We start from the raw sequence: 25,714 nt of genomic DNA, 5'->3' as shown, positions 1-25,714 counted from the left end.
TTACTGAGATCTTCGATAAATCTGAATCTGAATCAGTTAGCCCCTATGGATTTTTGTTAATATTTGATTCCTTCTGTCTCCTGAACTCCCAATATATATTGAGCTAATCTCAGTGGAAGGAAGGTATATCCAAAGACTCAATTGTATAGGGTCAATCCAAAGCCTTTCTCTTGTCTGAGAAAATGGCAGCCACCCCTTTTAGCCCAAAATCTCATTCTCATCACCAATCTCGTTCAAAGAGCTTGCCCTGTAGACCACACCCTCTTATTCTACAATGCAATCAACACTTGGGAAGTTTGGAGGCTTCGGCTTCAGATTCAACTTCCCCTTCATCATCATTGTTCAGACAAAAACTAACCGGTCTGCAGACTTTGCATGATTGTATTGAAAAGCTGGTTCTTCTGCCTCATACACAGGAAGTCCTAGTCCAAGAGCGTCAAGAGAAGTGGGTAGAAGAGCTTTTGGATGGATCTTTAAGGCTCCTAGATGTAAGTACTGCTGCAAAGGATGCTTTGCTTCACACAAAAGAATGTGCACGAGAACTTCAATCGATTATGAGAAGAAAAAGGGGAGGTGAAATGGAGGTGGCAGCTGAGGTCAGAAAATTCTTGGCTTCTAGGAAGGTAGTAAAGAAGGCAATCCTCAAAGCATTGGAGAATTTGCAGGCAACTGTGAAGAAAGCAAAATTTTCTCCAAGCAACAAGGATCACCGAACCGCAACCTTGGCTAACTTGTTCAAAGATGTAGAAGTAATCACTCTTTCCATATTGGAGTCACTGATGAACTTCATCTCTGGATCAGCACAAGCCAAACCAAGTAAATGGTCTTTGGTTTCCAAACTCATGCACAACAAAAAGGTCACTTCTACACAAGAATCAGAGCACAATGAATTCTCCAACGTGGATGCTGCATTGCAATCGTTTGTATTTCACATGACAAGAAAGTCTGACAGTATCAATAATTTGCAGCACCATTTACAAGATTTAGAGTCAGTCATTCAAGACTTCGTGGAAGGACTTGAAACTCTTTTTAAACGTTGTATCAAAATTAGAGTTTCTCTTCTCAACATCCTCAATCACTAGCTGTACAAATCCGTGCCAATGTTTTTGTGATTATGTCAATGAAATTGGCTCCTAATTTAGATGATAATCTTTCTATACCCTTTTTTTTTGTTTCATATGCTGTTTATTTCCTCAGTAACTCTTTCTGCATAGTTTTTTCAATTTGATGCATTTTCCCTATCAAATTGGAAAGCTTTTTCGTTATGGCTATAAATCTAGCCTCTGAAGTGTATATGGTTATCAGCAAGTGTATTTTTAATTTTTCCTGCATCATTTTCTACTGAGTCACATTGCTAAATGACATTGTATCATTGATTTTGATAATAACATTCCCTTCAACAAAGTGCTAACAGTTAAAATTTCTCAAAGCACTGTGATATCAAGCTCTCTTCGCAGAGTGCCAGAAGAAGTCACTGTTTCCCTTGCCCTTACAAAATCATTCCCCTACAACCAAATACTCCATGTTGTTACACCAAATATAGATCTTCATGCTTCGGCAGGAATGTGTTTCCAATAATTCACTCTTCATATCTAGAATTTTAGATTGAAAAAGGATAATTTACATTAGTACTTAGTCTGTAATCCAATTAGGCCTCCTTTATGTAAGGGCACAAACCTAAGGAAGAAGGTTTGAGCTTTCCAATTACAAACCCAACGGCAAAAATGACAACAAAGAGAGTACATGATTTCTGAGCTGTCCTTGCATTTAATTTTCAGGTCACAAGATCACAAGAAAATGCATTAAGAAATAACTAATAACTTCCACTTGGAAAAAAAAGAATATTCTGCAAACAAATATTAATGTATTGGAGCAGAAGAAATTACCACTAACCTCCACTTATTGTTGTTCACGTGTCAATTAAACATGTAACTTAGAAAATACAAAATGGAAGCAGAAGAAGATTAATTAACTGGTATTGAGCTGGGGACAATAAACATTGCCACCAAGAAGTAGCCAACATATTACTATATCAGAAGATGAAGTTTTCTCTTGTCGTGAATCTGTCCTGTTGTAGGTAGACAATTTCATAGACTTAAAATCAATTATGTTAGGAAACAACTCTTCTCTTCCTCCTGACAGAAGCTCACATTACGATGCATGCATCACACAGAATGAACTAGTGTATTGTCAAGATATGCCACTTTGCAAGAATCCATGTGATTCCCAACTTACAAGTAAAAAATCGAGGGATGAGTTGGAAGCATGATGCTTAATGGTTAAGATGCTGAGATCCAAATCATGATGATATAATTGCATACTCATCAGGTGACATTGGAGGAAAAAAAGAATCCTCTTGTCTCCCTTATTCTGTTTCTTCATTTGCTATATATAATACAAATGCCTACCACAACAAGTCAGGCTTTGAAGCAAACTCTACACATTACCTTCTAAGAAGAAAAAAAATGGCAGTCATTGAAAAGAGAACACAAAACTCTCTACATCTTCGCAGCAACAGCTTGCCCTCTGCAGCTCACCCTTTTGTATCACAATTTGAGGAGCATTTGAGAAGATTGAGAGGTTCTGAAGCCACTTCTTCATTGTCATCATCTTCGGTGAGCCACAAACTTAACGAGATGCTCGATTTGCAAGATTACACCGATAAGTTGCTTCAATTGACAACTGAACAGCAAGTTTTAGCACGGGAATGCAATGAAAAATGGGGTGATGATCTACTAGAAGGGTCTCTTAGGCTCTTAGATATCTGTGCTGCAGCTAAAGATTGTCTTCAGCAATCAAAGCAAAGCATGTGTGACTTAATGTCAGTCATGAGAAGAAAGAAAGGCAATGAAACCGGATTTGCGGTTGAAAGTGTAAAATACTTAGCTGTGAGGAAGAAGATCAAGAAGCAAATTCAAAAGGCCCTGCAAAATTTGAAGCACAAGGACAACAACACTTCACCTATGCTCAGCTTCTTAGATGAAGCAGAAGCAATCACCACAAGCACATTAGAAAGTTTGTTACTTTTTATCTCTGCCCCAAAAGAACGTAGCAGATGGTCAGCAATCTCCAAGTTGGTGCGGCCTAAAAGAGTTATTTGTGACTCTCAAGAATCAACCATAAATGAATTTGAGAAGGTGGATGCAACTTTGCAGTCCCTCATCAGTCACAAACCTTCATCCATTGAGAATTTTCAAAGTCATATGGAAAATTTGGAGCTGTGCATCCAAGATCTGGAGATAGGAGTTGATCATCTCTCAAGAAAATTAATTAGAAACAGAGTTTCCCTTCTCAACATCTTCAACCACTAATCATAGTATCTATATGATTTTTGTGCACTCAATTTTTCTCCATGAGCGTCACAAAACTGTACATGAATGTGATATAATCTGTTTATAATTTTACTGAATACATATTATTTAAGGATCAAACTATTGTTACTCCAGCATCTATTTCTTTTGTTCAGTTCCTTTTTTTACCCTCAACATCACACCTCAAATGTTCACCAATAAAACAGTTAACATACTTTTTTTCATTTTATTTAGTCCACCTAAAGATGTTACATATACCGATGCCATGCAGCTAATCACATTTGTTAATCAAGTTTTATTTCTTCTTTCTGGGAAAACCAAAACTAAAGTTGGAGAAGCAGCATAAACAATTTTAAACTTATGCAAATCATGTGCTGAAGGCATATATTAGCTGGTGGTCATACAACTGCCATCAGGTTGATGTTTAAATCAAAACCTAATGTCTGCACATGTTTTCATGTTTTATTTTCTAAGGATAATGAAAAACAATATAGTTTTATCATCAAATAGAACGTGCATGTATATCAATGTTCATTAATTAGTATATATGAAATTGGGGACACAGCAAAACATAACCATCATTTTTGAGATAGACAGGTAGGATATGAGTTTAAATAATTAAATAATATATCATTTGCAGAGTTCCCAATACCCTCATTCAGTTGTAGATATCAGCATCAGAAACCTGCAAAGATGTTCTTTTTTCAAAAAAATTGTCCCTGTGATTCAAATGAAACTTATATATATAATAAACTGCACACTCATTTGGTGACATTTGAGTGAAAGCACTCTCATTCTGCTTCATATCATTGCCGCTGGTTCCTGTAGCAAATCATTGGGCCAAGCTCTCAGCTTACACAAGATTACATGACTTTTCCTTTTGCACCCTACAAAAATTAATCTACTTTTTCTTCTCACTTAAAATTTACTTTATGACTCCCAAAATGTCTCTATGTGTTTGTTTTTCAGATCTATATTTTGGCAGAAGGGCTTTTGCTTACACAATAAATGTTCAAGAATAATAAAACCTATCCATGAGGTGTTCCGAAAGGCCTCATCTTCCATAAAGAATTACATTGAAAGATATAATCAAAACTGAACTTTTTCTGATGAGGGTATTAATCAAAGTGGAATGAACACTTTAAAATGCCACTTTTATGTTTTTCTCATCACCTTAAAACGACTCAATGAAACCTTTTGGGTTACAAGGTTATAACGTATTACGATGTATCATATCATACCATGGAGGAAAAAGACGGGAGGAACAAGCCTCAGTTTCCAACTCAAGACTCTACGAACTTAATATTGCCATTTGGAAGTCCCATGTGGTTAAAAATATTAGACAAACTAGTCTTTATAAATCTTCTGACAAACATGTCAGTTCGCCGAGCTGGGTAACGTCAGCCTGTGACCTGAGTGGGGGCATTGAGGTGATTGAACAAGGCTATGGCTTGCTAAGCTAGTCTGGAGGCTGCAACTTGCTGGCCTGCCCACTCCAAGTTAGGAGTTGAGCCATGGGATCTTTGCGAAGGCATCGGTTTCCTGGTTCCTAGACAGAAGGGCACTGCGTGAGGCTGGTTTAACAGAGCAGCGACAACCTCTCCCTCTTGACAGTGGAGGGATAACAGGCTGCTGCTCCTCCAGACCCCAAATAAGCTTGGTGAGCCTTGTTCTTGAACAATCATTTTTTTTTTTCTTACTAGGTTATCTAGCGTCATAAACCTAAATACTATCTGAGCGCCAAAAGATAGTTAAAGTTTTGCTGACACCTTCACCCAAAACATTGCTTTGTATTATAACACAACCCCACAAGAGGGAACTAACAGCATACAATTATGTTATTTAGTATCAGAAGATGAAGATTCCTCCTGTCCTTAATCTGAGCTGTTCTAGGCAGACAATCATAAGACTCAAAAGTCAATTATGTTACTAAATAACTCCTCTCATGCTCCACACAAAAACTCCCATTACAAATGCATGCATCATCACACACCGTCAACTATTATATTCTCAAGATGTGCCATTTTGCAATCTGCCATGTGATTCCTATCTTATGAATAAAAAAGTTGTGGGATGAGTTGGATGCATGGAAAGCGTTTCAAGTGATGATGCTGATATCCAAATCAATATGATAGAATTGCATACTCATTAGGTGACATTTGAGGAAAAAATATTATTCCTTGTCTCCCATAATGTGTAACTTCACTTCCTATATATAAAGCAAAACCCAACCACGAGAAATCGGGCTTCAAATAACTCTGCAAATTACTTTCTAAAGGATCTGTTTCTCAAGAGGACAAAATGGTAGCTATTGAAAAGAAAACAAAGTTCTCTGCATCATCGCAGAAGAAAGGCAGTGAAAATGGATTCGCAGTTGAATGTGTGACATACTTGGTTATGAGAAAGAAGATGAAGAAGCAAATTCAAAAGACCCTGAAAAGTTTGAAGCACAAAACAACAACACTTCAAGTATGCTTAGCTTCTCAGATGAAGCGGAAACAATCACGCTGATGTTTATCTCTGGCCAAAAAGGACACTCAAAACCCAGCAGATGGTCAGCAATATCCAAGTTGATGAAGCCTAAAAGAGAAGTTTGTGACTCTCAAGAATCAAACACAAGTGAATTTCAAAAGGTGGATGCAGCCTTGCAGTCTCTCGTCAGTCACAAGCGATGGCCAGCGTGACCTAAGCCTGTGCTTTAGCCATCGAACAAGTACACATGCACACGAGGGCTGACAGTGAAATACATTTTTTAAAAAGTTAATTTTCAAACGTATCCATGAGGTGTTCCGAAAGGCCTCATCTTCCATAGTACATTTCAATAGATAAATTTAGCTTACTTTTATATTTTAATAAGAGGTTTTTTAAACTTTATCACACTTATGGGGTGTAAGAAGAAATGATGAAGGTGCACAAACAATTTTCCATTCTTTGGGTCCGGTGGTTCCGAATTGGAGATCAATAAAGAAGTACATTAAAAGATATAATGAAAATTGAATCTTTTCTGATGAGGGTATTAATCAAAGTGGCATCAACACTTTAAAATGTCACTGGATGGAAGTTGAACCCACACAACATCAATTTGTTCTCTTACTTTGCAGAAAAACGGAGGCCTCTTCTTTACCCTCAATAAACACTTGGCCAAGTTAAGAGGTTCCATCAATAGACTACAAGAGTTGCAACATCTGCATGAATGTGTTGAAAATTTGGTTCATCAATACTCTTCTGCATGAGGTTTTGGAATTCAAGAGTCGCCAAAAATGTACAGATTATTAATTTATGAATTAACATTAATTAATTATTAAAATTAAACTCTTAGAATATTAAGTATACTAATTGTAGAGATTGTTTATTTAAGGGTTATGATCATATTGATCTAGGTATATTGTAATTTATAAACTTATTTCAAAAGATTTAATGTAGCATACAAAGGAGTGCATGCATGAATTTCAATCAATCATGAGAGGTGGGGATCACAACTGAAGGTTAATAAGTTCTTGCGTTCTTGAGATCATCTTCAAAGCCATGGGGAATTTGAAGGTTGTTCGGACAACTTCTCTTCTAACATGTTAAAGGATGTTGAAATAGTCACATTTTCCATGTTTGAATCATTAAATATACATATTAGAATACTTGTTTCAAGAAAAAAACAAAAGACTACAATAAAAACACGTTTTACCGACAAAATAATTATCGACAGTTTGAAATTCATCAATAAATATTAATTTTTGTCAAAATATTTGACAAATTTTACTATTTTTTTATTAACGAATACATTAGTTGCTAATATATTGATGACTTAATTTACCGACAAATCTGAGGTTATTGGTAAATTCTACTCAAAATTTGGGAATTCCCTCTTCCAAATTTACTTCCAATGAAATCGATATTTTATTCTCTCGTATTTTCCCGCATTCTCTTCCTTAGTATTAACTTTGTTACTTTTACTTTTCTTATTGTAAAGTTAATTTATTTTTAACTAAGTAAATAGTTTCTCGCATATATGTAAAAAAGACACTAATGTTAACCAAGGAAAAAGACACTTGACTTATTCCTAACTCAAATATATTTTTCTTATCTCACAATATTATTTATTTATTTATTTATAAAATAAAAATCATATGAAAAAATTATGGTAGAAAAATAAGAAGGAAACAAATCTTATTCCATATCTTGAATCTTATCATTCATTCTTTATTTCTAAACTCAATTTAAATGAATTCGATTGGATTAACTCGTTAAGTTGTCAATCCGTAATAAATCAAGTTAGGTCAAGTAATCGGTTTAACATACATATTTGATATTAATATTTTTGAAATAGTCTATTTTATCTTTGATTTGTTATAAAAAAATTAAACAAAGTTAGTCGTATTTGTTGATTTGAAAAATATTGTTTTTATTTGTAATCATATATTTATATATTAATCTTATTTTTAATAATATATATTTTATTGTAGTAATTATACATTATACTACTTTCGTATTTAAAAACAATTAAAATAAGAGCACCAAAAGAAAATTATAAAATATAATAAAAATAAATAATTCAATTCAGATTTGATTTACTATCACAATCTTTTATATATATTTGGATTTGATGATTGAATTTCAAATTATTCTTTATGAGCATTTTCATTGTTGCCCACTATTCTTCTTTTAAATCTAACAGGAGTTTGTTCCAAAATTCATGTAAAATTTTCAAAATCATATATTTTTTAGTGCCAAAAAGTGAAATGTCATAATATATTACATATTTTTTTGGATTAAAAATATAAAAAGAAGTATTTTTTTGGTGTTCAATTAAATAATGTGTTTTTGATTTCAACCATAGTTATTGTTACACGTGTTAATTACATCTTAATCATCTTATTTGCTTAAATAACTTAACATTATCTTTCTTGTATTTTCACTGTATCTTTGGAAACAGTTACTGAAAGTTTTAAAATTTTAATTGTTTGTATTATATTATAATGAGTTAATTTAAAAGTTTATATATATTCCATCAATTTTAATTTTTAAAAAAAGATATGAATCACAACACAAGCATCACTACAAATTCACCTAGTCCGAATTAACCCACCACTTGCCATAATTTGTTGTTGAAGCTGCCTCAAGAATCCATAAAAAATATAAATTACCAATCCTGTAAATAGAATGATATTCAGTTTTTTAAATTTTTTTCATGTAGTTAATGACTACATTAATGTCGATAATATTCTTACAATTTAATGTTCACAGTCACACGAAATTCTGCACATGAGCATCAATTAATTTATTGGCAAGTATACCAAATCATTCAAGTAATATAAAATGGTAAAATCAAATATCTTTTCTTAAGAGACTCGTGTGCAAGGAATTAGATTTCATCAATCATATTAATATAAAACTCTGTTCAATATTTCATTATTTCATTCAAACATTCACATCAAGACATACTAGTCCTAATCACTTAGCAATTAATTCTAAATTAACATATTAAACTGTTAATCCCTTAGTCAATTTAACATACAATTTGCATTAAGTATGATGCTAAGAATGACCAAGTTATTGAATCTATCCCTAACGCCCAGATCACTTAGGTCCTCTATCTATGTCTATGTTCAAAATTACTTTCAAGAGATCAGAGATAATCAAATAACATTATATTTCCATTCAATGATAGTAAATTCAAGAAAGAGCATATGAACAAACAACGATATATTGAATAGGAAAATTACATCACATTGAGTTCATTACATCCAATTCCAACGAAATAGAAATTTAACTACTCTTAGTCATCTAGAACGTGCACATTTGAAGCAATCCCTTGCAAAAATGGTGTCTTGATGCCTTGAAGTAGTCTTCTGAAGTTCCTGAGATGTTTTCGGTCTGTCTCGACCTTAAAAGCCAATTATGATTTAATTAATCCGCTGAGCACACAGCTATCATGCGCTGAGCGAATAATCAACTGCATATCCTTTAATTGTTCATAATTCGCTCAACGAATTATTTTGGTACGTTGAGCGAATAATAATCTTTTTAGTTGAGCTATTAAAGGCTGGCTTAGCGAGAAACATCTGATAGTACTCCACATATGTATAAGTTCTTGTACAATTGCCTAAACAACTTTCCTACTTCCCATTACAACTTTTCAACGAGGAAAACACGTTATTTCATGAATAATTACAACTTTGAGCTCATTTATAAATATGAAAACAAACATTTTTCACACTTATCATCATCAAATTACAAAATAAAAATAACCAAATCAGTATGAGAATCCTTGGACCATAAGTAACAATGACTAATATTAAAAGTCATCCATTCAAACAAGACAATACAAATTAATAACTAAGTTAGTAAGATGGGAAATGTGCAAATAAAAAAATGAGTAAAAACATAGGCTAGATGATCGAGGTGTTAGAATCTATAGAGAGAAGATAGAGAACTCTAGAATAATAGTTAATATGCTTTAAAATAATAAAACTCGTTTATAACAAAACTATTTATAATAAAATAATTTAATACTAAAATAACATAGTCTCCCTATTTTTAGGCTACCACTACATCTAAAACATCTTTTTTTCCGAACCAAACCAAACCGAACCCCACCCAACCGACCCGAACCTAACTGAACCCCACCCAACCGACTTGACCCGACTGACCATGCTCGACCTGACCAGATCGGACCCGAACCCAACCCATCACAACTCAACCCAACCCAACTAAACCGAACCCAACCGAACCGAACTTAACCCATCCCAACCGAACACAACCGAACCCAACCCAACCGAACCCAACTGAACTGAATCGAACCCAACCCAACCCAACCCAACATAACCGAACCGAACCCAACCCACCCCACCCCAACACAACCCAACCTCACCCAACCGACCTGACCCGACCCGAACCTAACCCAACTGAACTCATCCCAACCCAACTGAATCGAATCTAACCGAACCCAACTTAACCAAACCCAACCGAACCCAACCCATCCTAATCCAACCCGACCCCACCCAACCGACCTGACCAAATCGGACCCGAACCTAACCGTACCGAAACCAACCGAACTAAACCGAAACGAACCGAACTCAACCCATCCAACTGAACCCAAACCCATCACAACCCAACCCAACCCAACCGAATCGAACTCAACCCATCCCAACCGAACCCCCCCAACCTGACCTGACCTAACCCAACTGACCCTGGCCAACCTAACCATATCATACCCGAACCGAACCAAACTAACCCGACCTGACCTTAACCCCGCACCGCGCCGCACCACATGACACCGCACCGAACCAAACCCAACCCAACCGACCTGACTCAATTGACCCTACCCGACCTGACCAGATCGGACCCGAACCCGAACCCAACCCAACCCAATAAACATTTATCATGTCTCAAGCATTAAATTGACATGAGGAACATAATATAAACATCAAACTGTTTTAGAAAAACATAAAGGTGTATCAAAAAATGATAGTTTACGTCTTAGAACAGTCTTTTTCCACAATTTTAGTAAGTTCGATGGTATTTTCATTCTTAGGTATTATGTTGATCATGGTAATAAGTATAAAATCAAAACATTGTTGAGGTATCATAATTTATCTCGCTAAGGATGACGACGTAAAATATAAACAACTTTTTTTATCAGCAAGAAATTATAAACTACTTGAGACATGGGTATTTCTCATACTTTGGTCTGCATGGATTTTACACTTGCATATTTTCAACAGATCATCCAAAGCTAACTGGAAGTGAATGTCTATAAGCTCATTTGCAAAATGAGTTTCTTCATCTCATGGAATATGCCATTTTGGGATAAAGCTTACCTAAGTGGAAAAACCTTTTGTGCTAATCCATTCTTCAAGGGCAACATCATCAGGGTGACTAAGAACACACCTATGAAATAAAAAATTTAACATTTGAATTTCCAGAGAAAGATATAAAACCATAGAATGAGAGCAGAAAAAACTAAATAAACATAGTCAAACACTTATATATACATACTTATACTGATCCATTGGATAAGATGATCAGCAACTTCATTGACCTATCATTGGAAGTAACAATCAAATAGATTAGGAACCAATGGAAATAAAAAGACCTTCCAAGATGGTGAGTCAAAAGCAAAGAAGACAGCTTCTTTGAATTGATCCTTGTAGCGAAGGAGTGCAGGACCTCCATATGTGATGCAAACTGACAATATCTTAAGTTGATATTCAATTGCAGCCTCAAGAGCTGGTGAAATTGTGGAACTAACCTGAAAAAAATGTCAGCTTTCAAGAAAATCCAGAAGCAGCATAGCAGTAAAAGATAATCACAAGGTAGATAAGGTTAAGATTATAAGAAGTTATTTATTCAATATGTCTAAAAGTTTAAAGCTTACATTTGAAATATGGAACCAATTAATTGCATGGTAGCCAAGGTTTTTGGAGGGTCATTAGCATCCATGCAAAGTAATGCATTAGATAATGAAACCCCCATAAGATCAACAAATGTTTAAAACAGGGAGCGTCCAACAAATGCCACTGACATAACTGCAAAATGCACCGTGAGTGAGTCTTATACCAAGTTATAAACATGCATGCCATCTTGTTAAGCATTTAGTGAAAAATCTAAAAGCTTCAATGTTGTAAAATTCTATGAAATCAAGTAATTGCAAATCAGAAAAGTACAACAGAAAAAGGAAGGGATAACAAATATAAAGTTCAGACAGAACAGCACAACCATCAAGATCCAATCAAGTGGCTTATCTTACCTTTTAACAAAAAAATCTAACGTTTACAAAAACCAAGAGAGTAAAAGAGAAAGCTTAAAAGTTTATAAATTCTTGAAAAAGAAGAGTAACCGAAAAAGATATACAGAGAATAAAAACACACATAATGAAAGTTGTTTGACAGCACTAATATGAAACTTCTCACTACGATGAATAACCAGTTGCTTTGAAAATACCTTTGTTTGTCCATCCACGCTTGTGGCTGCAGCAACAATTCCAATTCCCCCCTTTGGGAGTCTAGCAAAGAGCTTTGTAGCATACGCTTCGAGAACTCTTTGGAAAACCTAAGTTGAAATTTCCATTGTGAATAACAGAAACTTTATATGGCTTTCAAAATTGGAGACACAATATTAACTCAGATTTAAAATTGGAGGGACATTCTCATCTCAGTTTTAAAATTGAACAAGCATCTTAATCTTACAAAAGAATTTCATCATTACAGCCAATACCAGTCACATGAAAACCATTTGAATGCAATCTAGTGTACCTCAAGTAATAGAAGTCTCTTTCCCGGTATCATCAACTGTCGCGGCAGAGAGTTTATCCAGCATAACTCCAGCTGCAAACGATCGCCCTGATTGCTACAAAGGAAAATACCAGGCAATAAAAGGGTATAAAAGGCTGAGAGATCTAATTTCCATCACAAAACATTCCAAAATTTTCTATTACCTGTCACTATCCTCATATCTGATGGGAATATTAGAAAGTGAAAGCTTCATGTTTCAAATGATGGTGCCAGTGAGGGATCCCAACCATGATCGGTTCTTAACATTAAAGAAAAAGAGACATGAGTTAATACAAGGTATTCTTAATCATACAGAAACTTGCAGGCACAAAGAGACATGAGTTGATATAAGGAATTCTTAATATAAGGCAAATTTGTTACCAACTTTCATGCGAAACATTTTGTTTGAGGTTTGGGGGTAAGGCTGGAATTTGTCCTTCAACTCTGGGATAGTTTCGATTGTTAACATATACAGATTTTGACAAGAAACAAGCAAAAGTTTTGTGACAGTGGTGCAGTTTTGTAAAAGTGAAATTCATACCATTTCTGATTTTAACTGTTGTGATTTCTCCCAAAGTTTCAGTTCCATCTCCTGTTGCCAAATGGAAGAAAAGTGAGCCTCAAATAAATCATCTTCAACCCAAAGTGAATACACTTTATCTAAATCTTACTTCTGAATTCTTACCTCTAATCAGCTCTTAGCGTCTTGGACAACATCCCCCAACTGAGTTGCAGATTCATCTAGTAAGAAAATGCAATCCAAATATACTGGGACTGGATCTTGGCCAAGCCTACTCCATGGAACCTTAAAAGAAACACAATCATCAAATGTGACCATCAGTCAAGCACAAAGAAACATTTGACTTCTGCTAAATGGGTGCATGATGAATGAGAAACTATTTCAAAATTGAACTTTTACCACAGTCTCCTACCAATAGATAAATATAAAAGAAACAAGCTCTTACGGCTTTGGCAATTACAATATGCCCATGAAATTATAAAATAAAGAAGATAAATAGGAAAAAATTCATTCCATTTATACAATTTTCATGCTGCTGTGATAACCCCCAAAGTCCCACTCTTTTCTATCAACTGTGAAAAGCAGAAACCATAATTCTCATCTCAGATTTACAGTCTGCACAAAACAATATATTTCTAGCCTGTCAAATAAATACAAGGCCCAAAAACATATTTGTAAGTAATAATTCATAAGCATATGAAATTTGTATTGTGAATAAAAGAAATTTCATAGGGATTTCAAAATTAGAGACACAAATATTAACTCAAACATAAAATTGGAGAGACATTTTCATCTCAGTTTTATAGTATGCATAAAAGGGCCACGACTAACACGAATTGGAGATCCATAAGTACATTAAAAGATATAATCAAAATTGAACATTTTCTGATGAGAGTATTAATCACAGTGGAATGAACACTTTAAAATGACTCAATGAAACCTTTTGGGTTATTACGACGTATCATATCATACCATGGAGAAAATAGACGGGAAAGAAAAAGCCTCAGTTTCCAACTCAAGACTCTACGAACTTGATATTGCCATTTGGAAGTCCCATGTTGTTAAGAATATTAGACAAACTAGTCTTTATAAATCTTCTGACAAACATGTCAGTTCGCCGAGCTGGGTAACGTCAGCTTGTGACCTGAGTGGGGGCATTGAGGTGATTGAACAAGGCTATGGCTTGCTAAGCTAGTCTGGAGGCTGCAACTTGCTGGCCTGCCCACTCCAAGTCAGGAGCTGAGCCATGGGATCTTTGCGAAGGCGTTGGTTTCCTGGTTTCTAGACAGGAGGGTACCGCGTGAGGCTGGTTTCACAGAGCAGCGACCACCTCCGGCTCTTGACAGTGGAGGGATAACAGGCTGCTGCTCCTCCAGTCCTCAAATGAGCTTGGTGAGCCTTGCTCTTGAACAATTACTTTTTTTTATAAATGTAATGTCTGTTTTTAATGCAAACTGAGTGCATTTTGGAACACTGCATAAGCATCGCCACCAATGATATATCAGTTTCAGAAGATATTGCAAGTATCTTACAAAAGAAATAAATAGGTTCTTTTTATTGGTTTCTTAAATCTTTATTGAACAATACTTTACGTAATAATATATTATTATAATAAACTCTCACTCCTTAGTACAGAATTTTCAGTCACCATCTTACCTTTTATGTTTCTTTTTTCTTACCTAATGAAATGTCTCTTTTTCTTGAATAGTCACCTGCTTTCTTTCAACTAAATTTTGATTTTAGGTAGATCAACAAGTGTTTATATGTGATTTTTTTTCAAAGATTCAAGTTTCTCCTATGGTGATCATATTTTAAGCTTGGTAATTTTTAAATGAAAAATATTTTAAAAGAATAGTTTTTTGCATTGTATTATATGAAAGATGAAAATATGTATATTTATATAATCATGTGTTTTTTTAGCGTTTATATCTATATTTATGTATATTAGAATAGAAAATAATAAAATTATAAAAATAAAATTGATCAATTTGAACTTTTAGTTTATCTGTTCAATTCGTTTTCTTCTATTTCATGGATTTATGATTGATTAGATATTAACAAGTCATATTATCTCATTTTTTTATTTTTATTTTTTTTATGGTAAAGTTTATTTATTTTTAGCTGAGTAAATAGTTTGTTAATTATACATAGAAAAGAGAAACTAATGTTTGTAAAGAAAATGAAACTCGACTTATGGTTAGATTAAGGTTTAGGATTTAGAGTTAGGATTATGGTTAAGATTTAGGGTTAAAGTTTATGGTTATGGTTGGGGTTAGAATTATGGTTAGTGTTAGGGTTATAGTTAGTTAATCATTGTTATGATTGGGGTTAGGGTGAATTAACCATAATTAGTTAACTAGGGTTAGTTAATCACAATTAAAAAACTATGGTTAGTTAACTATGGTTAGAGTTAGGGTTAGTCTCTTTAATTCAACCTAACGGACTTCCTCCGACGACCATCGCACTTCATTCACCTCTCCAATCCAATCGACTGTGTTTCAACTTGGTTGACTATGTTCTAACTCGGCCAGCTATGTTCCAACATGGCAGACCATGCTTTAACCCAATTATCTCATACCCTGACGATGCTTTTTTATCCCTTTTTGATACTTTTTTTCATGGGTTTCTGCTTCCATTAATTTTACAAATATTCTACTCATTTCATGTGAAAAACTAACTAGGACGATCACTATATTGTCGTCCAACTATAGTTTCAAGGTCAAGGTCAAGGTTATGCCAACAACTTATTTTGTGATGACTTTCCACAACTTTCATTATTATTCAATTAGTTTGAAGTCGTCTCAAGGTTTCAAGTTCCATGACTTCATTAATGTTAAGAGAAGTTGTGTTTGATTCAAACAATTTCATCCACTACTAACACAAATTTACCTTCATTGATAAAAATTTGTCTTACTTCACCATGACTTCTTACACAACTTTTCTATCTTAGTAAGTTTTTAAGAAAATATCTATTTACATAACTTTTACAACGAATTGCACCGTTCTTAAAAAAAACCTTGATTGAGGATGGAGGACGTAAAGGGGTATTTAGAGAAAATTAAGTTATCTTTTATATTTTAATAAAAGGTGTTATTTTACCTTTATCATACTTAAGGGGTGTAAGAAGAAATGATGAAGGTGCACAAACAAATTTTCATTCTTTGGACCCGATGGTTCCGAATTGGAGATCCATAAAGAATTGAATTAAAAGATATAATCCAAATTGAAGTTTTTCTGCGAGGGTATTAATCAAAGTGGAATCAACACTTTAAAATGCCACTTTTATGTTTTTCTCATCACCTTAAAATGACTCAACGAAACCTTTGGGTTACAAGGTTATAATGTATTATGATGTATCATATCATACCATGGAGAAAATAGACGGGAAGGAACAAGCCTCAGTTTCCAACTAAAGACTCTAAGTACTGAATATTGCCATTTCCAAGTCCCACACCGTTCAGAATATTAGATAAAAGAGTCTTTATAAATCTTCTGACGTACATGTCTGTCTGCCGGGCTGGGTAACGCCAGCTTGTGACCTGAGTGGGGGCAAGAGGATGATTGAACAAGGCTATGGCTAGCTAAGCTGGTCTTGAGGTTGCAACTTGCTGGCCTGCCCATTCCAAGCTGAGAGTTGGTCCATGGGACCTTTGCGAAGGCATCGGTTTCCTGGTTCTTAGACAGGAGGGCACAGCGTGAGGCTGGTTTCACAGAGCAGCGACCACCTCCGGCTCTTGGCAGTGGAGGGAAAACAGGCTGCTGCACCTCCAGTCCTACTCAAGCTTGGTGAGCCTTGCTCCTTGAACAATCATCTTTTTTTTATTAACTTGTGCGTCATAAACCTAGGCGTGTTCCTTGAACCATCTTTCGGCACTCAGTTTGCTCCTTGAACATAAGCATCCCCACCAACAAGTGACCAATATATCAGAAGATGAAGATTCCACCTGTCCTTAATCTGAGCTGTTATAGGCAGACAATCATAAGACTCAAAAGTCAATTATGTTACTAAATAACTCCTCTCATGCTCCACACAAAAACTCCCATTACAAATGCATGCATCATCACACACCATCAACTATTATATTCTCAAGATGTGCCATTTTGAAATCTGCCATGTGATTCCTATCTTATAAATAAAGAAGTTGTGGGATGGGTTGGATGCATGGAAAGCGTTTCAAGTGATGATGTTGATATCCAAATCAATATGATAGAATTGCATACTCATTAGGTGACATTTGAGGAAAAAATATTATTCCTTGTCTCCCATAATATGTAACTTCACTTCCTATATATAAAGCAAAAGCCAACCACGAGAAATCGGGCTTCAAATAAATCTGCAATTACTTTCTAAAGGATCTGTTTCTCAGGAGGACAAAATGGTAGCTATTGAAAAGAAAACAAAGTTCTCTGCATCATCGCAGAAAGAAAGGCAGTGAAAATGGATTCGCAGTTGAATGTGTGACATACTTGGTTATGAGAAAGAAGATGAAGAAGCAAATTCAAAAGACCCTGAAAAGTTTGAAGCACAAAAGCGATAACACTTCAAGTATGCTTAGCTTCTCAGATGAAGCGGAAACAATCACGCTGATGTTTATCTCTGGCCAAAAAGGACACTCAAAACCCAGCAGATGGTCAGCAATATCCAAGTTGATGAAGCCTAAAAGAGAAGCTTGTGACTCTCAAGAATCAAACACAAATGAATTTCAAAAGGTGGATGCAGCCTTGCAGTCTCTCGTCAGTCACAAGCTTTCGTCTATTGACAATTTTCATAGTGATATGGAAAATTTGGAGCTGTGCATTCATGATCTCGAAATAGGTGTTGATCACCTCTCAAGAAAATTAATCAGAAACAGAGTTTCCCTTCTCAACATCTTCAACCACTAATCATAGTATCTACTTGATTTTTGTGCCCTCAATTTTCCCCCACGAGTGTCACAATTGTACATGAATGTGATTACATTTGTTTATAATGTATTAAATACATATCGATTGAGGATCAAACTATTGTTACTTCAACATCTATATCTTTTTGTACAGTTCCTGTGTTTACCCTCTACATCTCATCTTTCAACTTTCCTTTTCCTCCTAAAAGTTCACCATTAACATAAATGAAAATAAAGAATCATAGAACAGTAAACACTTTTCTTACTTCTAGAGTCACAGAAGCAGAAAAGCAACTGCTCAGTAACATTTTTCTTTTATTCAGTTCACTTATAGATGTTATAGTCTATTGGTTATTATTCAATCATGCACATGTAGCAGCAACCGATGGCCAGCGTGACCTAAGCCTGTGCTTTAGCCATCGAACAAGTCTACACATGCACACGAGGGGTGACAGTGAAATACATTTTTTAAAGAACTAATTTTCAAAGCAGTTGTTGCAAACCGTGTGTTGCATGATAGCATATTAATTAAGAGAAACGAGTTGTCAGGAGATTCCTTGTGGGAGACATTGCACTAACATTAATAAGGTTATGTTTGGATTCAAATCTTGATTAGTTAGCACTCATTAATGTGAGACTCCTTGCATCTTCAGTAAATGTCCATTATATATGTTGAGCACATGGCACTGGATGGAAGTTGAATCTCAACTCAATTTGTTCTCTTACTTTACAGACCTCGTGTTCCTGACCATTAGACAGTTTTGTTTTAAATCAATGAGATGCAACAGAAACACAGGCTCAGGCTCCATTTCACCTCTCCCCCTTCTTTTCTCTCACACAATGTTAGCTTTATTTTAATAAACGGGAAATAGAGTTATGCAGTTCTTGTTTCTGCATGAGAGACAAGCTCAGCAGTACTGCAGCCATTGTTTAAGACATCAAGTAGTCCACACGTGCAGATCAATTTACATCATTAAATGCATGTTTTTTATGGTAAATCATCGAAGTGAGAGAGAAAAACGGAGCAAAGTGTTAGTTGGAGAGTTTCCATGTGGGAGACACTTTCCTAACAATTATGTGATCATGTTTAGATCCAAATCTTGATTTGTTAGCACTTATTGATATTAGTTTAAGGTGAGATTCCTTGTGTCCTCAACACACTGTTATATATATATTGAGAAGATGGCATTAGCAAGAAGGTAGATCAAAAAACTGAATTCTATTCTCAACATCTAGCCTTCTCTTCCCCTGAGGAAAAAATGGCAACCTCACAGTTGAACTCAAAATCCCATTTCCATGCTCGTTCAAACAGCTTACCCTCTAGAGCACACCCACTTATCCTACAATGCAATGAGCACTTGGACAGGTTAAGGGCTTCCCATGAAACCTCCTCTTCCTCTTCAACCCTTAGCCACAAGCTAGGAGGGTTGCAAGATCTACATGAATGTGTAGAAAATTTGTTTCAGCTTCCCCTCACTCAAGAAGCACTTCACCGTGAGAGTCAAGAAAACTGGGTGGATGAGCTTCTGAATGGATCCTTAAGGCTCTTAGATGTGTGCACAACCGCCAAAGACTCTCTACTGCACACAAAAGAGTGCATGAGAGAACTTCAATCGATTATGAGAAGGAGAAAGGGGGGTGAAGTAGAGCTCAGATCAGAGATTAAGAAGTTCTTGACTTCAAGAAAGGTGGTCAAAAGGGCCATCTCAAAAGCCTTGGCAAATTTGAAGGGTACCCCAAGAAAATGCAGCATGTCATCACCTGCAAACAAAGATAATCAAACAGTAGCTTTGGTTAATTTAATGGAGAACGTGGAAGTGGTCACTCTATCAGCATTTCAGACGCTACTTCATTTGATCTCAGGGAGTGCACAATCAAAGTCAAGCAGCTGGAGTTTGGTTTCCAAGCTTATGCAGACGAAGAAAGTAGGGTGCTCAAAGTTGGCAGATGAATGTGAATTTGCTCAACTTGATGAAGCATTGCAATCCTGCATGTTTTCCCATACAAGTAAATTTGATAACATTAGTAGACTGCAAAACCAGTTGGAGAAAGTGGAGTCGCTTGTTCAAGATCTTGAAGAAGGTTTTGAATTTCTGTTTAGGCGTTTGATAAAGACCAGAGTTTCCCTTCTTAACATCCTCAATCACTAGTTAAGATCATTGGGGTATCAACTTTTGTAATGTATATATACAGAGAGATAAATTGAAACATTTTACTCAGATTTTTGATAGTAAACAACTTTTAACACCACTAGTCAACAACTTACGGATATTACACAAAAAAAGAAGTAAATGTGAATATTAAGTAATGGTTGGTTCATTAAAGTTCCATATCGATGGATCAATACCAAGAAGAAAGTTGTTTTTGGATTGTCACCACAACTCAATTGGTGTTTTAGATGTATGTGAACTTGGATAGTTGTCTCGCATGTAGGATTTATTAAAGTTCCAAATCGATTAACATTAAAAAGAAAGTTGTTTTTGGATTCTTACCACAACTCAATAAGTGTATCAGGTGTACCTGAACTTGGATAATTGTGTGTCATATGGAAATGACAAAAATAACTCTTAAGATATTGAAAAATATATTAAATCGTACAATAATATATTGAAAAGTTTAAATATCTTTTTGCAAGAGAGTAATCTTTGTTTATTTAAGCTATGATTATTTATTGATTAAGGTAAAGAACCTTGAAATTATGAAAATAAATAATTTTTAATAAAATAAATTTAAAAGTCTAGAAAATTATTTTCGCAACATGCACCTACCCACCCACAGGGTAAAATAGAGATGTTGAGTGACTTAGTCTTCTCACTCACTTAATGAATTGGGCTTAGCTAATTAGACCTAAAAAATATACTTAAATGAATTGTACCAAAATGGTAACTTTTGATATATTTTTTAATATAATCTTATGAGATATTTACTTATCTTCATAATATTTCACAAATAAAACTAAACCATTTTCTTTCAAAAATATTTAATAAAACCTTAATTATTAAAAAATAATAATAAAAATACTGATAAAGAATATAATAATCATAATAAAATCTGATGTGGATAGTAAGTCTATACTTCAAGTACGAATATATATCATAGTGTATCCTTAGATATTTAATATAAAAAAAAATAAAAATTATCGTACAACTTACTTATAAATCTAACTCAACTCTACAAACCAGTTTGTAAAGTAAGGTTTATATTCATTTATCTATTATAAATTGGTCATCTCTGGTTGATGTGAGACTTCTAACTCTAGTGACTGAATTTTTTTCAAAAAATGTAAAGTTATGCTAAAAAAAAGTTGCATGAGAAATCTTACTTAAATGAAAAGCAGAACTTTGTATTGAAATTCATTTTATAATAAAAACATGTCATATAATACTATATCAAATACAATCAGGAAAGTTATAATGTAAGAATTTCTATTATTACCTCAAAATACGACTTTGTAAAGTCAAAAAGCCATCATATAATATTGAGTGACAGCCATATTTTTTTTTGTTATTGCTTGAAGTCCACATATTTGATGTAATGACCATTCTTCCATCAAAACTATCTAAACAAGTTAAAATTATTGATTTTTCACAAGTATAACTTTGAATATCTATTTCTTGATCATGTTTCTAGAAGGAACTTGGAATAATGGTTGGAGAGCAGCCAAGAAAAATCTCCTAAAACTAACATCGTCCACACACTCAACAATAATAACTGCATTTCCAAGTTCTTTCCTTGATTTTTCTGCATCATAACTTTCAGTTACTATTTATGCTGTTATGTTCTTAAACTAAACTGGATTAATATATATAAACTAAGGTCAATTTACAAGCTAAACTGAATATTCTCATCAAAATCAAAACAAGTGATGGAAAAATAGTACCATTTAATAGTATTTTGAAACTAGACATCCATTAAGGTATTAGATAATTGCATATCCAAGTTAAGAAAAAGCATGAGAATGTGAAAAAGTAATGGTTAGAAATTCAATAAAACCAAAAATATATAATTATAATGTATAAATAAAAAGATTCATAAAATCTTTATTTTAAAATTTTGTGTTGAAAATTATTATAATCATTTTATTTGTACTTATTCACTCAAACTTAAATTCTCTAATAATTTGGAAATAAAATAGTTCAGAATTTGATTGAAGGATGAAACAGAAAAGGGAGACAGGTAATGTAAGTTGAATGCATTTCTTTGAACATGAAAATAATGTTATTAGCGTTCTACTTATCCACTGATTATGATTAGCAGCATAATATTAGCAAACATAGCACGTGAATTTTGTCATTTTGTACCTTGTTTTCTTCTATTTACACACCCACCCTCTAATTTGCCAAACGTTAGAAACCATGTTAAATGTTAAATCTATGATAAGTGTTCCTCATTATATTTGTGGGACACGTGTCCGATCTATGTCAAGAGCCAAATGAAACCCAACAATTTATAAATCAAACAAACAAGAAATCAAACAAAATACGTTAAAAAATTAGTTGGTATTGTCTGAATTGAAAACTGGGAATGTCTCTTCTTCCAAATTTTGTAAATTTATCATAGATGACTTTTTCTAATTGAAAATCGAAAAAACAAAAGAAAATCCACATACAAAAATTAAATAGCGAAAATAAAGTTGATTATGACTAAATATTTTTTGCTTTAATCTTATATTTCATCATAAATAATTAACTAGTAACTATTTTTTTTTTTGTTTTAATAAGGTTAATTGAAATCCAATTATAGACTAGTTAGTATATTTCTCATAATATAATTAATTAATATTAAATCTACATTTTAATTCAATCATATATAAAATCGATTTATAGAATTAAATTTCCTTAATAAATTAACTAATAAATAAATAAATATAAATATTATTTTACAAACCAGTTTGAATTATATTTTTTTTTTGCAATTCTCCATCAATCTCTCTCAGTCGTGAGTGTAATCCTTATCTGCTTTCAATGTACCCTTCAACGTGAATCGTCCATCTTCCCATTCATTATGATCCCTACGTTGGATTGTAGTATTTTTGTTTCTTTTGAACCCTAAAATCAATTATTATTTTTTTTAAGTAATTCTCTTTACAATATAAATCAAATTGATTTGTGCCCTTCATTTTTTTGTCGACATTATGTTACATTACATGACACTTACAAGAGTTTTTGGAATCTGAAATTCAATGTCACTCACTTTCAAAGTGGAATTCAATTTGAAAACTTTAATGGATTAAATTCATACCAAAAAACCATTTATTTTTTTAATATCGATTAAGTTCAATATTTATTTATTTTGAATTTGTAACTAAAATAAACTTATTGTGTATATGGATTATATTTATATTTTTGTCCAACTTTATTTCGTATAAAATTATTTTTCTATATTTGTTTAGGATTCAATTTATAAATAATTTCAATGTCATGCATAATCATAATGATTTCTCATATTTTGCTGTCCTATTGATTATAGTTATATTTTTTAAAAAATTTAGGCGATTGTTAAATTATGTAATGAATTAGTTCACTTATTTGTTATCAAATTAAACACAAAATTCAAAGTTAAATAGAAAAAGTAATAAAAATAATATTTAATCTCCTAAACTTTTCTTTATGAACTTTACTTGACACCTAGATTTTTAATTTTATTCCTGTTAATCCTTAAAAATGATTGACTTTTACAAAAAAATATAACAAAAAAATGATAAATAGTTGACATTTAGTGTAAATAATTTACCTCAAATATATAAGATAAATTTATGGTGATATATAGTAAGATTTATTGATCGATTGCAATAAAACTAAAATTTAAAGTGTGTATTGTACATATATAATCCAAGGATCAATTAAGAAAAAAAAAAGTTAAGGTAATTATTTACTAAATAAAATAAAATTTAGAAGGTTAAATACCCCTTCCTAAGAATTAAAATAAATAAATAAATATCAATAGGTGATTCAAAGATCCGAGAGGATATTGAATACAAACCCTAATCAGTCTAACCACGTTACGTTATTTTTATATTTACTAAAATGATATTTCTTTTTTCACCGTAAGTGAGATTTTTATCTAAAAACCGAAGTAAACGAATTGCTAAAATGCAATATCCATTTTGTCATGTCTATTCACCATTAAAAAATACATTTTTTAAAAAAATATCTCATGCACATCCAAATTGATTTTAATAGAAAATTCTGATATTATAATAAAATCAATTTGAAAAAAAATATCAAGTTTGATCTTATCCTGAAAATTAATCGAGAATGACCCAAAGAAACTTTTAAGACAAAAGAAATTATTCTTTCCTGTTCGTCTTAAGATATTTATGATCACCATAAAAAAAACAATTAAGCCTAAAAATTCTTATATTTTAGGGAATTTTTGTGGTCGAACGTACTAAGGGAGAACACGTTTTTCAAAAAAAAATAAAAATAAAAATACAGTTTAATATACCAGCCGAAAACCTTACAAAATAAATTTGCAAAACATTACATTAAATAATATTTAAAAATTTAATGATAAAATAAAAATAAAATACAAATAATGATAATTGGTTGGTTACTTGGCTATTGATTGGTGCGTGGGAAACATTGGGAAGGGTTCAGCTGGAGAGTGCACGAGATCCACAAACACAAAAAAATTGAGTTCGGCCCAACTGGGCCCACATTGAGAAATTGAGAACCGTGAATGCTGATGCTGGACTCTATATCCAAAATCTGGAGGAGACTTCTATGGCCCACCTACGAATAATCTACTTGTAGCTTGTACCTTAAATGGGTCCCACTCAATCAACCACTAGACACCATTTTTGGGATTTAAAAAGAAAAAATTATTTAGGTCAAAGTTGGTACTAACACTGATATTATAATCACCATCTGTAGTTAATTAAGTGATAGATTTTATAACTCAGCTAAATAATTGATAGCTACTAGTTCGAAATTCAAATTATGGTAATACCATTTTAAATATGGAAATAAAATATATTTATGTTCAAAATCTCAAACAATATTATTATTAATGATAAGAATTTTTTTATAATAATATTGTGTATAAATATGGGTATATTAATACTCATTCCACTTATCCACAAATGGACAGAAAAAATATTAAATTATACATGAGTATCTATTTTACTATTAAAATTGAATTTATCAATGTATATAGACCTCGATTTGAATATTTTAAACATTTTTAATCAAATTAAAATAATTGTTTCCATGAGACTGATTTCTTTAATCTCTCTGTGTAGAAACAGTTAAATTAACCGATATAAATCATGATAAATATGAGTAAAATAAATAGTAAATCCTCCTTCTCAATATTTAATACAGCCACATATCGAAAATTCAGTTCAATTATTTTTCAATTTTAAAAAAGGTTTTCTATGGTCATATTAAACTATAGCAAATATTTGAAAGAAATGAATGTATACGGGAGAAATGTACAGCTGAAATTATGGAACTACTGACGTTGAAAATTTACAAATTTCATGAAATTAAGGAAGTTGAATTTGAAAGGGTGATTTAGAGCTAAGTGACTTTCGTTATTAAACTACGTATACACTTGGATCCGGTAAAATATGCAATTTTTCAAACTAAACCTACTCTTAATCTTTTAGTAAATAACACATGTTTAAGCTTTTATATAACCGAGTGAGAAAATTTTAATCATCATTATCATTACATTGATAGAAGATGTTTGAGCATAAGTTGCTTGATTTAACCTGTTATATTCTTGGAC

At 33.1% G+C, this 25,714-nt stretch overlaps 5 protein-coding genes and 3 non-coding genes across 12 annotated transcripts; 7 read left to right on the top strand and 1 right to left on the bottom strand.

Moving 5' to 3' along the window:
* Positions 1 to 142: 142 nt before the first annotated feature.
* On the top strand, positions 143 to 1,136 carry LOC124831582 (uncharacterized). The gene has a single exon (XM_047305608.2). It carries the CDS (start codon positions 183 to 185, stop codon positions 1,080 to 1,082), a length of 900 nt encoding a protein of 299 aa, XP_047161564.1. The 5' UTR covers positions 143 to 182; the 3' UTR covers positions 1,083 to 1,136.
* Positions 1,137 to 2,334: 1,198 nt separating this feature from the next.
* LOC124831580 (uncharacterized) lies at positions 2,335 to 3,509 on the top strand. The gene has a single exon (XM_047305607.2). It carries the CDS (start codon positions 2,466 to 2,468, stop codon positions 3,309 to 3,311), a length of 846 nt encoding a protein of 281 aa, XP_047161563.1. The 5' UTR covers positions 2,335 to 2,465; the 3' UTR covers positions 3,312 to 3,509.
* Positions 3,510 to 4,695: 1,186 nt separating this feature from the next.
* LOC148201826 (signal recognition particle RNA) lies at positions 4,696 to 5,000 on the top strand. The gene has a single exon (XR_015785390.1).
* Positions 5,001 to 10,866: 5,866 nt separating this feature from the next.
* Positions 10,867 to 14,591, bottom strand: LOC124831579 (uncharacterized). 5 transcript variants are annotated; one of them, XM_088108811.1, is made up of 10 exons: positions 14,070 to 14,590; positions 13,263 to 13,382; positions 13,119 to 13,169; positions 12,959 to 13,021; positions 12,742 to 12,836; positions 12,560 to 12,653; positions 12,249 to 12,356; positions 11,683 to 11,833; positions 11,304 to 11,556; positions 10,867 to 11,195 (listed from the first exon to the last, which is right to left on the bottom strand). In XM_088108811.1, exons 5-8 carry the CDS (start codon positions 12,789 to 12,791, stop codon positions 11,702 to 11,704), a joined length of 384 nt encoding a protein of 127 aa, XP_087964937.1. In that variant the 5' UTR covers positions 12,792 to 12,836; positions 12,959 to 13,021; positions 13,119 to 13,169; positions 13,263 to 13,382; positions 14,070 to 14,590; the 3' UTR covers positions 10,867 to 11,195; positions 11,304 to 11,556; positions 11,683 to 11,701. The 5 variants fall into 5 exon arrangements, with proteins under 5 accessions (XP_087964937.1, XP_087964941.1, XP_087964939.1 ...); XM_088108815.1 differs by having other exon boundaries at positions 11,401 to 11,556; XM_088108813.1 differs by having other exon boundaries at positions 12,963 to 13,021.
* LOC124831577 (uncharacterized) lies at positions 14,071 to 18,115 on the top strand. The gene is made up of 3 exons (XM_088109490.1): positions 14,071 to 14,259; positions 14,361 to 14,489; positions 17,481 to 18,115. The coding sequence occupies exons 1-3, from the start codon at positions 14,071 to 14,073 to the stop codon at positions 17,979 to 17,981; spliced, it is 819 nt and encodes a 272-aa protein (XP_087965616.1). The 3' UTR covers positions 17,982 to 18,115.
* On the top strand, positions 14,214 to 14,518 carry LOC148201825 (signal recognition particle RNA). Its single transcript, XR_015785384.1, has one exon.
* Positions 16,609 to 16,913, top strand: LOC148201824 (signal recognition particle RNA). The gene has a single exon (XR_015785373.1).
* Positions 18,116 to 19,191: 1,076 nt separating the features above from the next.
* LOC124831578 (uncharacterized) lies at positions 19,192 to 20,202 on the top strand. Its single transcript, XM_047305606.2, has one exon. It carries the CDS (start codon positions 19,240 to 19,242, stop codon positions 20,128 to 20,130), a length of 891 nt encoding a protein of 296 aa, XP_047161562.1. The 5' UTR covers positions 19,192 to 19,239; the 3' UTR covers positions 20,131 to 20,202.
* The last annotated feature ends 5,512 nt before the right edge of the window (positions 20,203 to 25,714 follow it).

Source organism: Vigna umbellata, chromosome 3 (genome assembly GCF_029865625.1).
Source record: "Vigna umbellata cultivar VRB3 chromosome 3, Vumbellata_1.0, whole genome shotgun sequence".
Lineage (NCBI taxonomy): Eukaryota > Viridiplantae > Streptophyta > Magnoliopsida > Fabales > Fabaceae > Vigna > Vigna umbellata.
Note: the sequence above shows the minus strand (reverse complement) of the source record. Positions and strands in the feature narration are given on the sequence as shown.